This window comes from Aspergillus pseudoviridinutans, assembly GCF_018340605.1.
Source record: "Aspergillus pseudoviridinutans IFM 55266 DNA, scaffold_4, whole genome shotgun sequence".
Taxonomy (NCBI): domain Eukaryota; kingdom Fungi; phylum Ascomycota; class Eurotiomycetes; order Eurotiales; family Aspergillaceae; genus Aspergillus; species Aspergillus pseudoviridinutans.
The window spans coordinates 552,897-569,973 of record NW_025091284.1 but is presented as its reverse complement, the minus strand read 5'-3'; the positions used below and the strand labels follow the sequence as shown (position 1 = coordinate 569,973).

General features: G+C 52.0%; 9 protein-coding genes across 9 annotated transcripts; 7 read left to right on the top strand and 2 right to left on the bottom strand.

The window, feature by feature from the left end:
• Positions 1–128: 128 nt before the first annotated feature.
• Positions 129–1,391, bottom strand: Asppvi_005635 (intradiol ring-cleavage dioxygenase; the record flags this gene model as incomplete). Its single annotated transcript, XM_043301551.1, has 3 exons — positions 129–729; positions 778–1,102; positions 1,148–1,391. The coding sequence occupies 3 exons, from the start codon at positions 1,389–1,391 to the stop codon at positions 129–131; spliced, it is 1,170 nt and encodes a 389-aa protein (XP_043157486.1).
• Positions 1,392–4,109: 2,718 nt separating this feature from the next.
• Positions 4,110–4,989, top strand: Asppvi_005634 (uncharacterized protein; the record flags this gene model as incomplete). The annotated part of the gene is made up of 2 exons (XM_043301550.1): positions 4,110–4,459; positions 4,521–4,989. The coding sequence occupies 2 exons, from the start codon at positions 4,110–4,112 to the stop codon at positions 4,987–4,989; spliced, it is 819 nt and encodes a 272-aa protein (XP_043157485.1).
• Positions 4,990–5,440: 451 nt separating this feature from the next.
• On the bottom strand, positions 5,441–7,150 carry Asppvi_005633 (amino acid permease; the record flags this gene model as incomplete). Its single annotated transcript, XM_043301549.1, has 2 exons — positions 5,441–6,842; positions 6,894–7,150. The coding sequence occupies 2 exons, from the start codon at positions 7,148–7,150 to the stop codon at positions 5,441–5,443; spliced, it is 1,659 nt and encodes a 552-aa protein (XP_043157484.1).
• Positions 7,151–8,233: 1,083 nt separating this feature from the next.
• Positions 8,234–9,833, top strand: Asppvi_005632 (putative MFS transporter; the record flags this gene model as incomplete). The annotated part of the gene is made up of 2 exons (XM_043301548.1): positions 8,234–8,850; positions 8,897–9,833. 2 exons carry the CDS (start codon positions 8,234–8,236, stop codon positions 9,831–9,833), a joined length of 1,554 nt encoding a protein of 517 aa, XP_043157483.1.
• Positions 9,834–10,089: 256 nt separating this feature from the next.
• On the top strand, positions 10,090–11,271 carry Asppvi_005631 (agmatine deiminase family protein; the record flags this gene model as incomplete). The annotated part of the gene is made up of 1 exon (XM_043301547.1): positions 10,090–11,271. The coding sequence occupies one exon, from the start codon at positions 10,090–10,092 to the stop codon at positions 11,269–11,271; it is 1,182 nt and encodes a 393-aa protein (XP_043157482.1).
• A 632-nt stretch (positions 11,272–11,903) lies between these two features.
• Asppvi_005630 (uncharacterized protein) lies at positions 11,904–12,569 on the top strand (the record flags this gene model as incomplete). Its single annotated transcript, XM_043301546.1, has 1 exon — positions 11,904–12,569. The coding sequence occupies one exon, from the start codon at positions 11,904–11,906 to the stop codon at positions 12,567–12,569; it is 666 nt and encodes a 221-aa protein (XP_043157481.1).
• A 345-nt stretch (positions 12,570–12,914) lies between these two features.
• Asppvi_005629 (uncharacterized protein) lies at positions 12,915–13,807 on the top strand (the record flags this gene model as incomplete). The annotated part of the gene is made up of 2 exons (XM_043301545.1): positions 12,915–13,506; positions 13,554–13,807. 2 exons carry the CDS (start codon positions 12,915–12,917, stop codon positions 13,805–13,807), a joined length of 846 nt encoding a protein of 281 aa, XP_043157480.1.
• A 400-nt stretch (positions 13,808–14,207) lies between these two features.
• Asppvi_005628 (putative salicylate hydroxylase) lies at positions 14,208–15,713 on the top strand (the record flags this gene model as incomplete). Its single annotated transcript, XM_043301544.1, has 6 exons — positions 14,208–14,288; positions 14,339–14,931; positions 14,982–15,043; positions 15,095–15,173; positions 15,221–15,330; positions 15,376–15,713. 6 exons carry the CDS (start codon positions 14,208–14,210, stop codon positions 15,711–15,713), a joined length of 1,263 nt encoding a protein of 420 aa, XP_043157479.1.
• Positions 15,714–16,182: 469 nt separating this feature from the next.
• Positions 16,183–16,650, top strand: Asppvi_005627 (uncharacterized protein; the record flags this gene model as incomplete). Its single annotated transcript, XM_043301543.1, has 1 exon — positions 16,183–16,650. The coding sequence occupies one exon, from the start codon at positions 16,183–16,185 to the stop codon at positions 16,648–16,650; it is 468 nt and encodes a 155-aa protein (XP_043157478.1).
• Positions 16,651–17,077: the final 427 nt, after the last annotated feature.

Below are 17,077 nucleotides of genomic sequence, written 5' to 3'. Positions count from 1 at the left end.
AGAGCACATGTTCAAATTCTCATCTCTAGCATACAAGAAACATACATATATGTCGGTATACTCTATCCGATCTACCATCTATCCCACACGGCTTGTATTCAGGTCACATGTATTTTCACGACCAATCCTTATGCACTGGAAGAAGCAGCGGCACTAGAAGAAACAGCTCCCGAAGGCATGGTACCGTTCGTAGCACTGCCAGAGCCACCAAAGGCCGAGCTGGCGGTGTTCTGGTGTCCACCGTCCTCCTCATAGTACGCAGCAATGCTGTAGTACGAGTTGTCGGTGTAGTCGGCCGAGGCATTGATACCGATCTGGATCCACGCGAAGAGACCATCCTCCAACGCATCACCCAGGTACAGGTACTCGGGGAAGGGGTCGTACTCATCCGATGCCTGCAGAACACTCCACATGTCGTCCGCGTTGGTGGTGATGGCCTGCGTGTTGGTGTTGTAAGGGGAGGTATCCTCGACAGCAGAGCGAAGGACCTCGTTCCAGAAGAGCTGGCCGATGTGGGCGATGCTGCCGGTGCCGACTTCCAGAGTGCCATTGGCGTTCATCGTGGCATTGAGATGTGTAAGGAGGTGAGTGTGCGTGGCACGTCCGTCGTAGTGGCCGGGGAAGATGGTGTCGAAGGTAACCACACCGTCGTCGTCGGTCTGCTGGATACCACGGAGGTAGGTGGAGTCCCAGCCGTCAGCAGCGTAGTTGCCGGTGGTAGAGATGCCACTGTCAGGTCAGCAGGGCCCATCTTCTGGTCGATGGAGTCATTCATACCTGTAGACACCGGTAGCATTGGCGTTCCAGATATCCACCACAGCGCCCTTCACTGGCCGGCAAGTGTTGACGTCGATGTACTGCACCTCAAGGGTGACGTCGACACCGTCGCAGTACTTCTCCTCCTTGACGTTCTGGCGTAGGATCTCTCCCCAGACATAGTATGGTCCGTCAGTAATGGTAGGGGTCAGGATGGCGCTGGTGTTGCCGCCGAAAATAACTGATTCGGCCGTGTTGGAGGAGTAGTCGTGGACACCGGTCTTGTTGTGGTTGATGGCTTCCCACTTCTCGAGAGCGGCCAGATCGCGACGCCACTTGCGAGCATCTTAATCGTCAGCGAGACCATGACGAAATACACGAGGTCACTTACTAGCCGTAATCCCTTTGCTCTCTCGCAGCTGGCGGGCAGTGCGGGCCCGACGAGCGACATTGCGCTGCTTCAGTTGCTGGGCCTCAGTGGTGCTAGCACAAGCATCTAGTGCACGCTTGGCTGCAGCGGCGTACGCATCGCGAGCACGAATCTCCCGCTTCACGGCGTGAGCATCGTGGACTTCGCCGGGGTGAGCGGCCGCAAGCGTGGCAGCCGCGACGAGGAAAAGCTTGGAAAAGTGCATATTCTTTTGATATGGGACGGTAAAACTGTAAAGAAACCTTGTCTGCTCATTTATCCTGATGCCGCCATGTCCAGCCTTTTATACTACTTTGACTGCTATCGTCCTGAGATAGACCAGCCCAAGCCGCGTCATCAACTCCAGACTGGATGAGCCCATGGCCACGCAATAGAGGCATATGTCGCCGACAGCAACTGGCTTAGACCTGAAGCTGCGTAATCCACGATCAGCCATTGATTCACGATGCTTGGTGATAGCTTCCTTTGGTGAAGCCCACTGAAGAGACGTAATGTGCGGTCTTGGCGCCGCGTATATGGGACCCGCTATCCTGAGGCATCCCGCGAAGATGGGGAACAGAAGAAGAGAAATGATCGACAAGGACGACGAATCATGAAACGGGTATTATTTCATGTTCAGATATGCATATCGAAGTGCTGCCGTTGGCTTGGCCCCTTCTGGTTGGTAGTAGACGTATACAAATCACCGACGCAAGTCCAGCTAGCTGCCAGTGATGGAGTCTAGAAGTTTCTCGGTTAAAGGACAAAATTGGCATGCCCATATCATAGATGATTATGCGTCAGCTCCCCTTTGCTGATTGCAGTTAAAGTCAAACGTAAAATGAGATATATCAAGTGGCTATATAGTCAAGGTAGCCTAAGCTTAACATAGTACATCAGTAACTTCTGTTATATGTCTCTTATAAAGCTTCTTACTGAGCGCGAGTGGAGTTCCTGAGCAACATGGCTGTGCATTTTGTCAACTATGGGATTTTTGGACCAGGAGTCGATAAAGAGGAAGACATATGTCGGGGTGCAATACGTGCATATGAGTAGGCCGCAATTAGGCGGCATCGATAGACCGATATTAATATCACCGCCAAGTTCGAAGGAAGATAAGGCAATTTACAGGACTGTCTTTCTGTCTCGCTCATAGCCATGAAATTCAAGTTGTGCAGCTTCCATTGCTTCTAGATTCGGTCTGTATAACTCAAATTTCGACCTCAAGAACCAGTAAGTACTAAGGCAGATTGATGTTAGTTGTCTTGGTGCTATCTACGAATCTCGCTACACTAGCTGTTTCACTCTATTCTTATCCTGACGGGTTTAAGCCTAAAGAGGCAAGCGCCTTGCGCGTAGCTTCGTCCTCTAAATGTCTTAGGTGCAGCCTTCTTTTCCGTCTCAGCCATCCTTCCGATTTAAAGTAAAACAAGAAAGGAAATGCGCAATTGGGAAGTTTTGCTCCGTCGGCAGCAGAGCCACCTCAAGATCACTGGGCTTGCTATTTGGCCCACATTCAACCAAACACCGCTTCTGCTGCTTGGAAATGCCTAGGTTCTCTACTCAGAGGATGAACTCCTAGCCTCGACCAAGTGACATAGCATTGCTAGATTTCTATCTTTCACTTTTCGAGGAAACCGAATGTCCCTGGGGCTTCAACATCTACCGCTGTGATTACAGTAATAATAAGACGTGGCAGCGCATGCTGAACCTTATTGATGAAGCTGGAGTTTAATAAAGGGATGGACCTGTATTCGCGTTACAAGCCGTTTATAGTGGATGATAAGAAGTGTTTAGACGCAGCAACTTCGCATGATATCCGGGATCATTTCGTCGCTTGGGTAGCTGAAGAATTGCCACATGTGGTATCATGACCAGAGTTCTTCGTAGGCGAAGAATTTAGCTCGACCAGCCTCCGTCGAGAATGGACTTTGGGTACGCGGTACAACTTTTGCCTTTTTGTGGATGACATTTGCATGGAGTCATTGGATTAGATGAGGGATCCTGGGGTGGTGAAGTTACTCTGGGGACAGTGGGGCCCCCTGAAACCCCATGAACGAAACTATGCTGTGCATCCACTCTATGAGGATGTTGGCTGGACCTACATGAGCGTGGATGACTATATGCGTTATTACAACCTTCTGAATGAGTATGACTGGTGGTATAACTTCTACGCGCGGCCGCCCCACATGATCGAGCAGTATGGGAAAATTCCAGGATCATGGAGGAAGGGCTGAAGCATCTTCAGCAATTTCCTTGTTCAATTCAATAAGCTATATCTTCTGGCAGTGCGACTCGCCAATGTAACATGTGCTGTTTTCCCAATAGATATCCATGCGATGCCGGCTGCCTGTCCACGTGCTGAACCAAGATACCATTCTCCACCTGAACATACTCTTCGGGTTGCTCAAGCAATCTTTCCATGGCGTTTTGTCCAGGTATACCGCCACGTCGATGCTGTTTTCCTTAGCCCAAAGTCCAAGAGCTGCACTTCCCCGTCCACTTTGGGCAAACGATCTTATCGCCCACGAAGTCCAACTCGTTCGAGCGTATTAATACCCTTTCTGTCTGAGAGCTAGACCTTCTCAAATGCTCCTCTAACCAGATAAACCTAAATTCCGAACACATGAACCAAGTTCGTGTCTTTCTCCTGCCGAATTGATCGATAGTCATGGCAACAAGGCAATGACTCGGGCGATCCCACGCCCCTATACGAGTTGTCGAGCCCGTTACACAGCTTGTCGTAGCACTGCCACAATAGCCTTGACAGAATTCTTTGAGAGCCAATGATACCCTTATGGCCTGATCATCTAGACGCCCAGTGCCCAAGGTCAATCTGCCTTGTCAGATCCAATACGAGCGGCTTTGCCTAGACAGGATGCAGGCAGTTCCAGGATATAAAACCATTGAGGCGAAACAACAACCAAGCAAAGCACAACACATTATGCGCTCAATAAACAAACTGTTCTACTTGATTCTCTTTGTTCTCTGCCCGGAAGATGTACAAAGCTATGACTCACGCGTCACGCTCGACACAACCGCGACCAACGTCGGCCCCTTGACTACATCGTTCATCCCGCCATCCTCCTGCTTCGACATCCACACAAGGCTGTACCGCACCTGGTGGGCCCAGCTGGAAATCGGCTGCCAGGGACCCTACGGCGACGACTGCTGTCCTGATAAGTGGCGGGAAAACGTCTACTACAGTCCCGGGATGTGTCCGTCGGGATACTACGGCTGTACGCTTCCAACACCGAAACAGCGGCAGGAGACGACGAATATCTGTTGTCCTGAGTGAGCATCTGAGTTTACTTTCAATTGGAATACGTGTATTGGTGCTGATAAAGTAGACTAGACACTATGACTGCGTGGGCCAACATCTCTGCACGAGACGGTTGAATAACCCGCAGATCATCACATATGTGGACTCGGGTCTTTCGACGCGGGAAACCGCGTACGCGGTAACAGCTACGCCAATCCAGATACGATTCCGGGCTGCGGAGTCGACGGTCGTTCCTGTGCCGACTGATTCTTTGAGGTTGCCAAGGGGGTATCTGCTTACGAGGGAAAAGGTGGGTATTGGGGTTGGGGTGCCGGTGGCGGTTGGGTTGCTCATGATGGTGGTATGGTATTTCTGTTATGTGAGGAGGAGGCAGAGGGAGGAGGGGGTTGTTACAGTGACCGATACGGGCCTGGACCTGGATCTTCCTCCGCCGTATCCTGGGCAGGGCAATGGACGGTCTACAAATGAAGTCCCGTGTGGATGCCGTCGGAAGGGCTTTTGGATCTTCACGTGGCGAGAGAGGATTCCGCGGCGAGGATGAGTGAGATGCAAGAGGATACCACAGTCCTGGATGGCATGTAGGTCCCGAATGAGCGGCCTTGTACGTAGTGGGCAGTGCGGCATCCTTGTGGCGCTGAGCGAATTCATCTGCATGCGATGTCGTTAAACGCGGGCGCATTGGGCAGGCATCCTGTCGGTCATCCACCATGATGGCATCTGACAGGGTAAGGGTTGAGCACAACACGTTGACGTGCAGTCCGTTACAGCTGGAGTTAGTAGAACAAAAAGGCAAGATGCCACGGAGAAGAAAGAGTATGAAGCATGTCCTTTCGCTGGTATTATCCAGATCAAGTTCAACGGTATTTCTCAGATCGAGTCATGCCGAAGCAATCCTCGAACACCCGTCATGCTACATACTAAAAGTCCTCACTTACCTGTCCCTTTTCCTCCTATCTGTCTGCAGCGCAGGCTCGTTATGCGACCGCCGATGCCTAAGCAGAAGCGACCCCATTCTCCGCCGAGCTAACATCCTCCGTAATATCCGAGCTGTCGTCGACGTCCTTGAGATTTCCAAACCAGTCGTTCCGGGACTTGCGCCACCACTCCTCGAGCGCAATGACTGTGATGCCAGCCATGATGACAATGCAGTAGTTGAACAAGCTTGCATCCCGGTCGATAGCACTATCACCGTATTGCGGAGCGCAGAGCACCGAAAAGGCGAAACTGTTCCAGATAAAAGTCACGATAGCGCAAAGAACTCCCGCTCGACCCAGATCCCAGAAGCCTGGTCGGAAGGACTTGCGGGTGATGAAGGCGCGGCCAAAGCCGACCAAGCCATATGCCGCAATGGAGCCAGCAGCAGAGGTAGACGTCAAGCTGTAAAAGGCAACTTGGGAAGGCAACTGGGTGCAGAGCAGGAGAGCGGCGCATATAGAGATAAAAATGACCGCATTATGGGGTTGCCTGCTCTTCGACACGCGGCAAAGTGCACTGCTGAAAGGGAAAACGGAGTCTCGTGCGATGGCAAAGACCAGTCGGGAAACGGCGACAAGAGAGATGGATGTGTTTAGAACCGCTCCGATTATTGCGACCGTGGTTGCGACAGCGTGAGCATGGGGACCCAGAGCCATGGCATACATGCCGATAAACGGCTGTGGTACACTGGTGTCGTAGAATTTCTCGATCGGGGGCATGCAGAACAGGAAGAGGATGATAATGGGGAAACCACAGAGGGCGGAGGCCACGGTTGACCAGAAGACTCCTTTGGCGGCGGATTTCCTAGCCGTGAGTGTTTCTTCGGCGACATGGCCAGAGGCATCCTGGCCGACGAGACAGCTGGCAGGCAGATACCACGACAGAACCCAGTTCAGGCTGGGGGCTGTACCTCCCCCGTTGTATGTGGAGGTGAAGACATACTCCGCGGACCGGAAGCCATAGGTCTTGGAGACTCCGATGGGCAGCCAGATAACATTCAGGAGAATATCAATCATGATAACGATGAAGCCTGCACGGAAGACCCACGCATAGGTGCGGGGCGGGAGGAAGTTCAGCGAGGTTGCCAGGGCCAGGAACAGCAACGACAAAGCCCAGGCAATCGCGCGAGCCTTGACATCCGATGTTTCATATGGCATCGACGTGTTTGGATTGAAGGCTACCACTTCCGAAATGACATAATTGGCCACTCCGAACGAGTCGGTTGCTAGGAACGAAGTCCAAGCGACCAGCGTCCAAGCCGCAACAAGGAAAGACACAAACCGGCCGAGCTTGCCGCCGCCCCACGAGCGGAAAGCCCAGTAGTAGATCGATCCTGCTGCAGGGTAGGTGGAGCAAGCCTCTGCCAGAGTGGCAGCGGTGATGATGGCCACGATACTTCCAGAAACCCATGAGCTCCACCTTCTTACGGTCAGCTGAATTCAGAGAAAGAAGATAGCATGGGAGACATACATAGCGGCTGGTCCACCGGCGCTCAGCGCAATGTAGAAAAGCACACGAATACCGCCGATGCAGTACAGCGCGGAGAAAGAGCAGGCAAAATTGTCGAATGCACCCCATGCGCGGGCCAACTCGGATCGATAGCCCAGTTTCAACAGCTGCAGGTCATCATCGTCTTCTGCAGCATTATTATTGGTCATGGGTCGTTTCTCTTGGCTCCCTTGGCCCTCTTGGCCGTGGGACTTTGCAATAGGCGTAGCGGCATCCATGGCTTGTTTGACAGGTTGACCGAATGAACAAGCTTTGATCTCACTGTAAGGCAGTCGTGGCAATTCTGCTTCGAGATTGATGAAGTGAACAGACTGGAAGAGACGATCAAGACAGAGGACAGCAGCAACAGGAAAAGACGAGATTTTTTCGAACCTTAATTCTTGTGCCGTGCGAATATCGCTAACTGTCCAATCACAGTCCGAGATGGAGGCCCGTGTTGGTGCCTCATATTTCAGGCGCTCATTTCTCGAATCGCATAAAACAGACTGGACGAAGACATCTTGTCAAAGAGATGTGCCAAATGAAGGAATTAAAGACATTTTAAAGAGCAGTGAATGAGCCTGCTAGTCCGTTCCTATTCTTGAGTGAATGGGGTACTTGTTGCGAGTGGATATCATGATCCCAAGTGTTCCTTTAGCAGAGCATCCTAATAAGCAGCAGAGCACTTAGATGCGAGAGATAAGACCGAGGAACATTAGCATATAGAAAGTCTGATATCTGCAACCTGCCTGTATACTATTACCTACATCTTGAAGAGACCAGCTAGTATACGTTCCGGTCCAGTCTTCACTGAACCAACAGAAACAAGGCCTGATTCCACTACGGCATAGACAGAGCTATTGTCTGATGTCATCACTTCCATCTTGTCATCTATGATTGTTAATGACCCTGTAATAGTGAAATCGGGAATAGGCCGAACAGCTTTAGAAAGCATCAGCCCGCGCCATCCGTGGGGGCAGACTTTGCGGAGGCGTGGGGGTGCAACATGCAGACGGCAAACTCTGAGAATGCGGGGGACTTTTCCGGGGGACTGAGAATCGGTCGGATGGAGTAGTCTACACTACTACTAAAGAGCAGATCGGCACGAATCTCCATTAGCTCATTCAATAGCCGGCTAAGCTTGGACCGCATGAATGTGAATGACCCAGACTCAGTGCCGAAAGCTTCAAACCCGTGGAGAAATCAAGGACACTGCGTGGGGGTGCCTATACCTCTTGATATAAAGAGTTCAGATTCTCCTGTTGACCAGAATTCCCCATCGGCCGGGCACCTGGCCTTCTAGTGCTCATATACAGGACAACATGACCTCCAAACCAGCCTCCTTCCACGATGAAGGCCAAATGGCCAAACCCACCGGCCTCGACGCCATCCACACCGTTCGAATTCCCCTCACCGAAGAAGACAGCAAACGCATCTGTCGCAAGACTGACCGTGTTATTCTCGTTATTCTGGTTTGGGTATACTTCCTTCAGATTCTCGATAAATCTGTGCTCGGGTACGGCGCCACATTTGGCCTTCAAGCCGACACTCACCTCACGGGCAACCAGTACTCGCTTGTTGGTTCAATCGCCCCTATCGCTCAGCTGGCCTGGCAACCATTCTCTTCGTTCTTGATCGTCAAAGTACCGCATCGGATTCTGATGCCTTCGTTGGTGCTCGGATGGGGGATTGCGCAGACATGCATGGCGGCATGCCATAACTTTGGAGGCTTGATGGCCACGCGGTTCTTCCTCGGTCTTTTCGAGGCCGGGTGTTTGCCACTGTTTTCTATCATCACAAGTCAATGGTATCGTCGTGCGGAGCAGCCGATCCGTGTCGCAGCCTGGTACAGTACCAACGGGTTGGCGACGATAGTGGCCGCCGCCCTGTCCTACGGCTTGGGACATATCAAGTCGGATCTGCTCAAGGAGTGGCAAATGTAAGCTACTTCACCGAGTGTTGAGTTCGCATGCTAACGAGATCAGTATCTTCCTCTTCGTCGGTCTCCTCACGATCATCACCGCCCCAATCGTCTACTGGAAACTAGACAACGACATCGTCTCGGCCCGCTTCCTGACTGAACAAGAGAAGCTGCAAGCGATGGAACGACTCCGAGCGAACCAGACCGGCGCCGGAAGCCGCGAGTTCAAGCTCTCGCACGTCGTCGAAGCCGGCCTCGAGCCAAAGACATACCTGTGGATCGCGATGGCCATGCTCCTCAACATCGGCGCGAGCGTGACCAACGTCTTTGGCCCGCTGATCCTCAAGGGTCTCGGTTTCGACAAATACACCACCACCCTGCTGAACATGCCGTTCGGCGCGTTGCAGTGGATCGTGATTCTACTGGCCAGTTACCTAGCGCAAAAGGCCCGGTTGAAGGGCGCGATCCTGGCGGCGTTCATGGTACCAGTCGTTGCTGGGCTAGCGATGCTGCATGCCCTACCGCGCAACGGGTCGGTCCAGGGCGCGCTGATGGCGGGATACTATCTGCTTTCGTTCCTGTTCGCCGGCAATCCGCTGGTGGTGTCGTGGATGGTCGGTAATACAGCTGGTATGACGAAGAAGTCGGTCGTTATGAGTCTGTACAATGCAGCCAGTGCAGCAGGTAATATTGTCGGACCGCTTCTGTTCAGCTCGGCGGATGCGCCGACGTACCATCCCGGTCTGCAAGCTTGTCTGGGGATCTTCGTGGCGCTGGTCGCTGTTGTGTTGATCCAGTGGGCTGATCTGATCCTGTTGAACAAGTTGCAGGAGAAGAAGCGAGTGCGGAATGGGAAGCCGGCCAAGATGGTGGATCGCTCGATGGAGGATCACTATCACGGTGCGGGAGGCGATGAGGAGGGGATGCAGGAGGAAATGGGCAATAATGGACTCCTGGATGTGACTGACCGGAATAACGACGAATTTGTATATATCTATTGAGATAGGCCAAAACAGTTGCATCCATCCCTTCGGGGTAGCCTAACTGTGTTTCAAAGTAGCTGCCGTGATTGGCCGCCTCTATTACCCGATCCGGGCAATAAGGAGCATTGCCATAGTTCCCGGTTGGATTACCCCAATTACCCCACCCGTCATACGAGGAGTCACCTACTAATACCCATCGCATCCCTGCCAGAGTCAGGATCAGTTAAGTAAATCTCCTGTACGATCAACACAAAGTGAGTACGATAGTGTAGATATGAGCTTCTCTCAAACCATGTCAAAGGCAGCATCGACAGTAGCACAGAGTGCTGGCAGATACGTCTACCCCGCAGAAACCTCCCGTCATCTGGCGACCATCTTGGGATTTCCATCCAAACACTCGATCGCTTCAGCCTACTATGACAGCGCATGTACCGACATAGCCAGTCTTGCCTCTGCAATCTCGGCCTTCGAGCCAGTCCGGTTATACTCGCGACCGGAAGATCTCCCAAAAGCGCAGTCGATGGTCAACCAGGTCATTCCAAAGTATAGCGGCAACACCTCGAATATCTCCTTCATTCCACTTCCCACAAATCATCTCTGGGTTCGGGATACGGGGCCTGTATATGTGCACGGCACTGGAGATGCTCGCTCACGCCGGTTCGCCATCAACTTTCGGTTCCGTGAGTGGGGAAAGAGGGAAGAGATGGGGAGCACTGATCGTGCTGCGGATGGGCTGGACTGGCCTCTCATGAACGCTGAGCAACTGGACGAGAACGCGACCTTTGCCAGGAGAGTCATAGAATCTGATCTCTCTCCCTCTCCTGTGACACTCGTCGAGTCCAAAGTCTGCCTGGAAGGCGGCGCATTAGCCGTGGACGGCGAGGGTACCCTCCTGGCTACAGAAAGCAGCATCATCAACGACAATCGCAACGCAGGCCTTTCGCGGGACGAGATCGAAGCAGAGCTGCGACGCTTGCTGGGGGTTGAGAAAATCATCTGGTTCCCTGGCCGGAAAGGTCTCGATATCACCGATGTGCATGTCGATGCTGAGGTGAATTTTATCCGGCCGGGTGTTGTTGTTCTTTCGCGGCCCCATGCGAGTGTGCCTCAGCCGTGGCTTGACGTTCACGAGGAAATCAGGGAGATTCTCACTCGTTCAGTGGACGCGAAGGGCCGTCCGTTTGAGATCCATACGGTGGATGAGCCGGACCCGACTTTTGTTGGGCATTTGTCCTACGACGAACCGGCGACCAATTACGTGAACTTTTACTTTGTCAATGGCGGCTTGATCTTACCTCAGTTTGGTGATGAGGTAAGAGATCGGGCGGCTGTGGAAACATTTCAGAAGCTATGTCCTGGCCGAGTGATACGGCCTGTGCATGTGCATGCGCTTCCACTAGCTGGTGGTGTGATTCACTGCGCGACTCAGCCTGTTATCGCTGTGGAGGAGGACTAAAGGGTGTAGGATAGATACAAAACGGGAGGTGGGGATGGCATGTAATTCGGTCACTGGGAAAGAAGCGGCTGTTTCGTTCTTGTTCCTCTTACCTTAGGTGGCAGCATCTACCTGTTCCCGTCCTCTCCTACAATCTGCCTCCTCGGAGGCCTGGGTGGAGGCAATGTGGCGCTGAGCTGGATGGTAATGAGGATGCTGGTGAAATGCATTGTGTTCTATATAGTGTTGCGTTGGTAGGAGATATAGGAATTGAAGACGCGCGTTGATTGCTTCGAGAGTGCAGACTTAGTAGAGCAGGTTTGTTCGCTTGGCTTGATAAGAAGGTGAGAACGCTGTGGTAGAGGTGCTGCCTTTATACGCCTCCGTATCCCTTGAACTATCGCTAAGTAATCTTGGCAATAGTTGATGCAACCTACTGTCTTAAGCATTGATTGGTCAAGACTCAACACTGCCACACTTGGCTCATTCTCATTAATGCAGTATCAGCTCGCTGAGTGGCTGTCTTCTGACTGTAGAGGCTAAACTAGCCACCAAGACTACAAGTCTCCCGACTCTAGCCGGCATGACACATGCACGTCACAAATCCAAAGACGCAGGATCCTTCTAATTCCAATCTATACTCTATCGCAAACATGAAAGCAGAATCCATCTCAACCCAATGCCTCCTCGAACCCGTCAATCTACAAGACGAAGAACAATTCGCCGAGCTACAAAGACAACGCACAATCTGCGGCTGGTTCTCCGACCCACAGACCCTCCAGAAATGGAAACAAAAACAAGAAGAAAACCTCAAAGCCCTCTTCTGGATTACCATCCCGGAACCCAGCACCAGTGATGACAAAAGCATTCGCATGCGCGCAGGCCACATCGCCCTCGACGCATACTGTGACCCGCCGCAGCCCGACCTCGCGCGCGCAGACAAGTCCGTGCTGACCATAAGCTCGTTCTTCGTCCTGCCTGAATATCGCTCCTACGGGCTAGGGCGGCATGCGATGCGCTTGATTGAGGAGATGGCTGTCATGGAGCCGTATGGTAGCCCGCGCTGCCGATTCATTACGCTGAATGCGCAGAGTAAACGGTATGTGTATGATGAAGGGCCGGAGTGGCGGGGTGTTTTTGAGAGACTGGGCGTGTCGCCGCCGTCGTTCAGTATTCAGGAGTGGTATGAAAGCCTTGGCTATGTTAGTTGGAAGGAAGAGCCGCTTTATGAGCAGAGGACGCTGGATGGGGAGGTGATTAAGCTGTGGGAGGCGTTTATGAGGAAGGAGGTGCAGTCGGAATTTTCCGTCGATCAATAGACCAATAGACCGGAGATTCGATGTGTCTCTTTCAGAGTGCATCTAGTCTTAGAGTACAATGCGTTGTTGTTTCTATCATGTGTCGGAGACAAAGGAGGGTGAAACAATGCATTGCATTCCGCTATAATTCACGACTGTTGCAGGTTGCCGGTGCCGACGCAATGCTGCAGCTGTCTCATGCCCAGAGGCAATGATACTCAAGACAGATGATGCCATATCTAAGACAACGAATAGAGACGCCTATAAAACTTCATGCCTGTCAAGGTGACCGAACTTGCCTCTACTCCATCCAATTCAATCTCCATCCCTAAAGTCTGTTCTGTGATTCCGTTTTGAACCTTGAGAATGTCATCAGAGCTGTACAAAATCTCCCCTGCCAGTCTGAAGTACCTCGAGACCCCAGAACTATGGAAGATAATTGAGTCAGACGGTGAGCTCGCGCCTCATGCCAAAGACATTGTGCAGAAACGCTTCATTGACAACAACATCTATACCGTCCCAAGCGCCAAAGCCTTCAAGAAACTAACCGACCACTCATCGGACCCCATCGCTGACATTATCAGGTACGACCGCGTCAGGACCCTCAAGAGCCTAGTCGACGCCGGCCTCAGCCTACAGCACTACAGCCGCAGCGGCTGGAAGCTCCTCGGCCTGGCTCTGGCCTCCAAAGCCGAACGCATCTCGCTGTACCTCATCGACACTTCCTCTTCTGAGGGCCTTTGCGGGCGCATAGGCGCCACCAACGACTGCGAAGACGGCACCTTCCTCTCTCTCGCCGCGATCTGGAACGCGTCGATCTTTCAACATTTGTGGGACCGCGTTCGACACCTCCCCAGCAAGCAGCGGAGATTGTCTGACGACGCGGTGTACGCGCTATGCAAATTCTGCGACGCCCGTCTGGCGGAGCTTTTGATGGCTGATGGGGTTGACTCGCTGCGTTTGTTCATGGCGCCTCTGGCGAGATGGCCTGGCATGCGGCGGCAGAGTGTGCTACCGATCTGGAGTTTCTGAAGTGGATTGCTGTTCGATCGCCGGGGACTATCAATGAGAGGACAGTGGATGGTACGACACCCCTCATGAAGGCTGCGGCTTTCAATCGTTTTCTGGAAGTTGGTGTCTTTCTTCTCTCGCGTGGTGCTGATCCAGCGCTGGTCAACAATGCGGGTGAGACTGCAGCTAGTCTGGCACGGCAGCATGGTAACCAGGCTTTGGTTGATTTGCTTACGAACGAAGAGTAGTCGAGTTTGTTTTCCCTTGGGGTATAATTATGTTTGCATTGACTGGTTGTTTATGTGGGCTCGTGGGCTCTTCCATTTCGTCTGTCTGATGTCTGTGCCAATGTCATATCCACTTGAAAGCATATCTCGATTCTTAATTTAGCTTCTTGTATCACCGCTATCCGCGTAGTTGTACTTAATGCCCGCACTTTGATGCATATGCAGGGATGATCTCATCTTGATTCGCTATCAGGCAAGGGTTCGATGCATGAAATATGCGTCTCCCCCTTGTTCAGTCGGTGAACTGGTGATTCATCGACCCTAACCCCGCCATTTCTGCAAACCGAAAACTGAACTCTCCATCAAATGCTTAACTTCATACGTAGCTTATCAATCATATCCCCAGTCTCAATACTCACAGATGAAGGTCATCATAGTTGGCGGGGGAATTGCTGGACTGGCCGCTGCGATTGGACTCCGTCGTGCCGGCCACAACGTTCAGGTGAATACCGGTAGCCCAGGTTGATTCGGAGCAAACACTAAGCATGGTAGATATTTGAACGCTCCTCGTTTCTTCGTGAAGTCGGTGCCGCAATCCATGTCCAGCCAAACGCCTCTCGGATCCTCTTGCATTGGGGCTTCGATCCTAAGAGAGCTCGGCTGGTGACAGGTCTTCGAACGATGGTAGTACCAGGAACATCGCTTACGTCGAACGTCGGAGTGGACTGCTCCCACTTTGTTGAGACATATGGTGCACCCTGGTATCTGGCTCATCGGGTCGACTTGCACTCGGAACTGCGACGCCTGGCGACAACACCAGATGCGCCCGAAGTCCCCGTGGAGATCATCTTGCGATCTGAGGTCGTCGACTTCGATGCTGAGAACGGGTCCGTCACTTTGGCTGATGGATCGATTCATCGAGCGGATCTTGTTGTTGCTGCGGATGGTGTGCATACTACCGCCATCCACCAGGTCATCGGCCATGCTACCCCGGCCGTCGCCACAGGCTCCGCTGCATTCCGGTTTCTGATTCCGACGGAGTATATTCAGCAAGATCCTGAGACCGCGCACCTTCTGGAGGATGGTTTGATGAGGATATACGTTGCGGAAGGTGTGCGACGACTCGTCTGGTATTCGTGCGCCGAGTAAGGCCCTCAAGCATTGAGTATTGTACGCATCAACTCATGGGGACCAGTAACACAGTTGAGAATTTTGTGGGTATTCATTTGTATGAGAGCAGCGATGGTCAAAAAGAAGGTTAGTATCCGTAGCTGTCCAATTCGGTCTTCAGGAACTGACCGTCGATAGACTGGAACTTGTCCGCAGATGTCAACGACGTTCTCGCTCAGTTCCACGACTACCATCCAACGCTTCTCAGAATTATCAAGTAAGTCTGTTGACGATCATCCAAACTAACATACTAACCAAGCACAGAAAAGCAACGAGCGTCAAACGATGGCCGCTTCTCTACCGCGATCCCATCCCAACCTGGAGTCGCGGACGCCTTGTGCTGATAGGCGATGCCGCACACCCGATGCTTCCGCGTAAGTCATTCCCCATTGTGCTCTTGAAGTATCTGACCTCTCCAGACCAGGGCCAAGGCGGCGCCCAGGCGATCGAGGACGGGGGTGCCTTGGGAGAGATCTTCGCGCGCATGCCGGATCACCCGACGCAAGACGAGATCCGGGATCGTCTAGCGCTATTTGAAAAGGTGCGTGTTAATCGTGCGTCTATAATAACAATATTCTCCAATGCCGGACAGGACCAGGGGTGGAAGGTCAAGGAACGCGCGGCGCAGTATATGCCCGAGAGCAAGATCCCTTCCTCGCCGCCGGAGTTTATGGAGCATAATTTTCGCTGCGATGTGCTGGAGGAGAGTCGGCGTCTGCTGGAGTTGTATCTTGGAGGGTCAGGGTGTCTGAATTAGTCAGGACTATACATGCAGTGCATAATGACTGGCCTAATCAGCTACCGGGCCTTGTCTACGAGAGTGATTTCTCTTCATCATCCTGACTCTTCCCATAGTTTTGACTCTAGTTTGCAAGGCTGCCCTCAGTGAAAGGAGGATCCAGTACTATGTAGAGTCGGTTCCGCTGTTGCATATGACAGTGTAAATAGTTCATATATGTAGATCCGTATGCTGCGGGCCCTTCTGATGATCATATCTATGAATGAGATCATGGTTGTTGATCTTGCAACACCTGTCGTCATTAACGAACCCCACTCTTGAACATAAATAGACCCCATGAGTCGCTCGCAAACGTCGCTCCAACACCCTTAAGTTATTCCTCCCGCCCAAGGAAAGGTATTCTCAACAGCCCTATCACATGTACCATACAGTATGTCCATCTTTAATTGACTTGAAATGCAATAACAGCTAACATCAACCAGTCAAGATGAGTGATGAGGATAATCGGTCCGGTTTCATTTCAGTCAAGCGAACTGAGTGGCATTTCGGGGGAATTCAAGAAGGCAACACTCAGCCTGATTTGAACTGTCAGCACCGCAACCGAGGAATTGGCTCCCTCACTTCTGAGGGCGATGAACATTGGGCGTACGCTCGACCAAATACGAGCCACGCCGTCAGGATCAACATCAGCTGGTTCCCTGGAGGGATGACAATGCAGGATGTTGATACTGGTGCTCTACTGACTCGCTCTAGTCACTGGGTCAAGTGGGCACATGGCAGTTCACACGATGATTCACTTGTCATGTATCAGAAGGACACGGCTAAGGGCGTCTGTTGGTTGAAGTTTAAATGTGAGGGGAGCTGGCTCTGCACGAATCAGGAGGGAGAGCTAAATGTCAAAAATGAGGGCGAATACGCTGAATTCTGGCATAGGAGCATGTTTCATGCACCATGATCTAGTTGAGCGGTGACCAGAGAGGGCGACCAGCTATGACATAGGTAGGAAGGAGCACCTGAATGATGCAATTCTTGGTTTAATTATGCCTCAAGGGGAAGCTGGAATGACATATCGAATGCATATTTCGGGTACAGTGGCCGCTATTATTGCCTAGGGATAGTCGCAATGTACGCACCAACGTAGAAGGGCGGATTTGGTCAATCATAGCATAGACTGTGAACGAAATTCAAGCTTCTGTATAAACTGGATTGACGCTAGGGTGTGAGGCGACATCGCGATATCAATCTCTGTGAATGGGGTCATTCACCATGGTGCTAGTGGCATTGAACAGATTACTTCCAGTGCGCAAGCCGCAAAAGTTCCATTGCCCGGATGGTCTCTGCTAAAGAGAAAAAAGGACAGTGTCTTGTGTGCGTACTTTAGA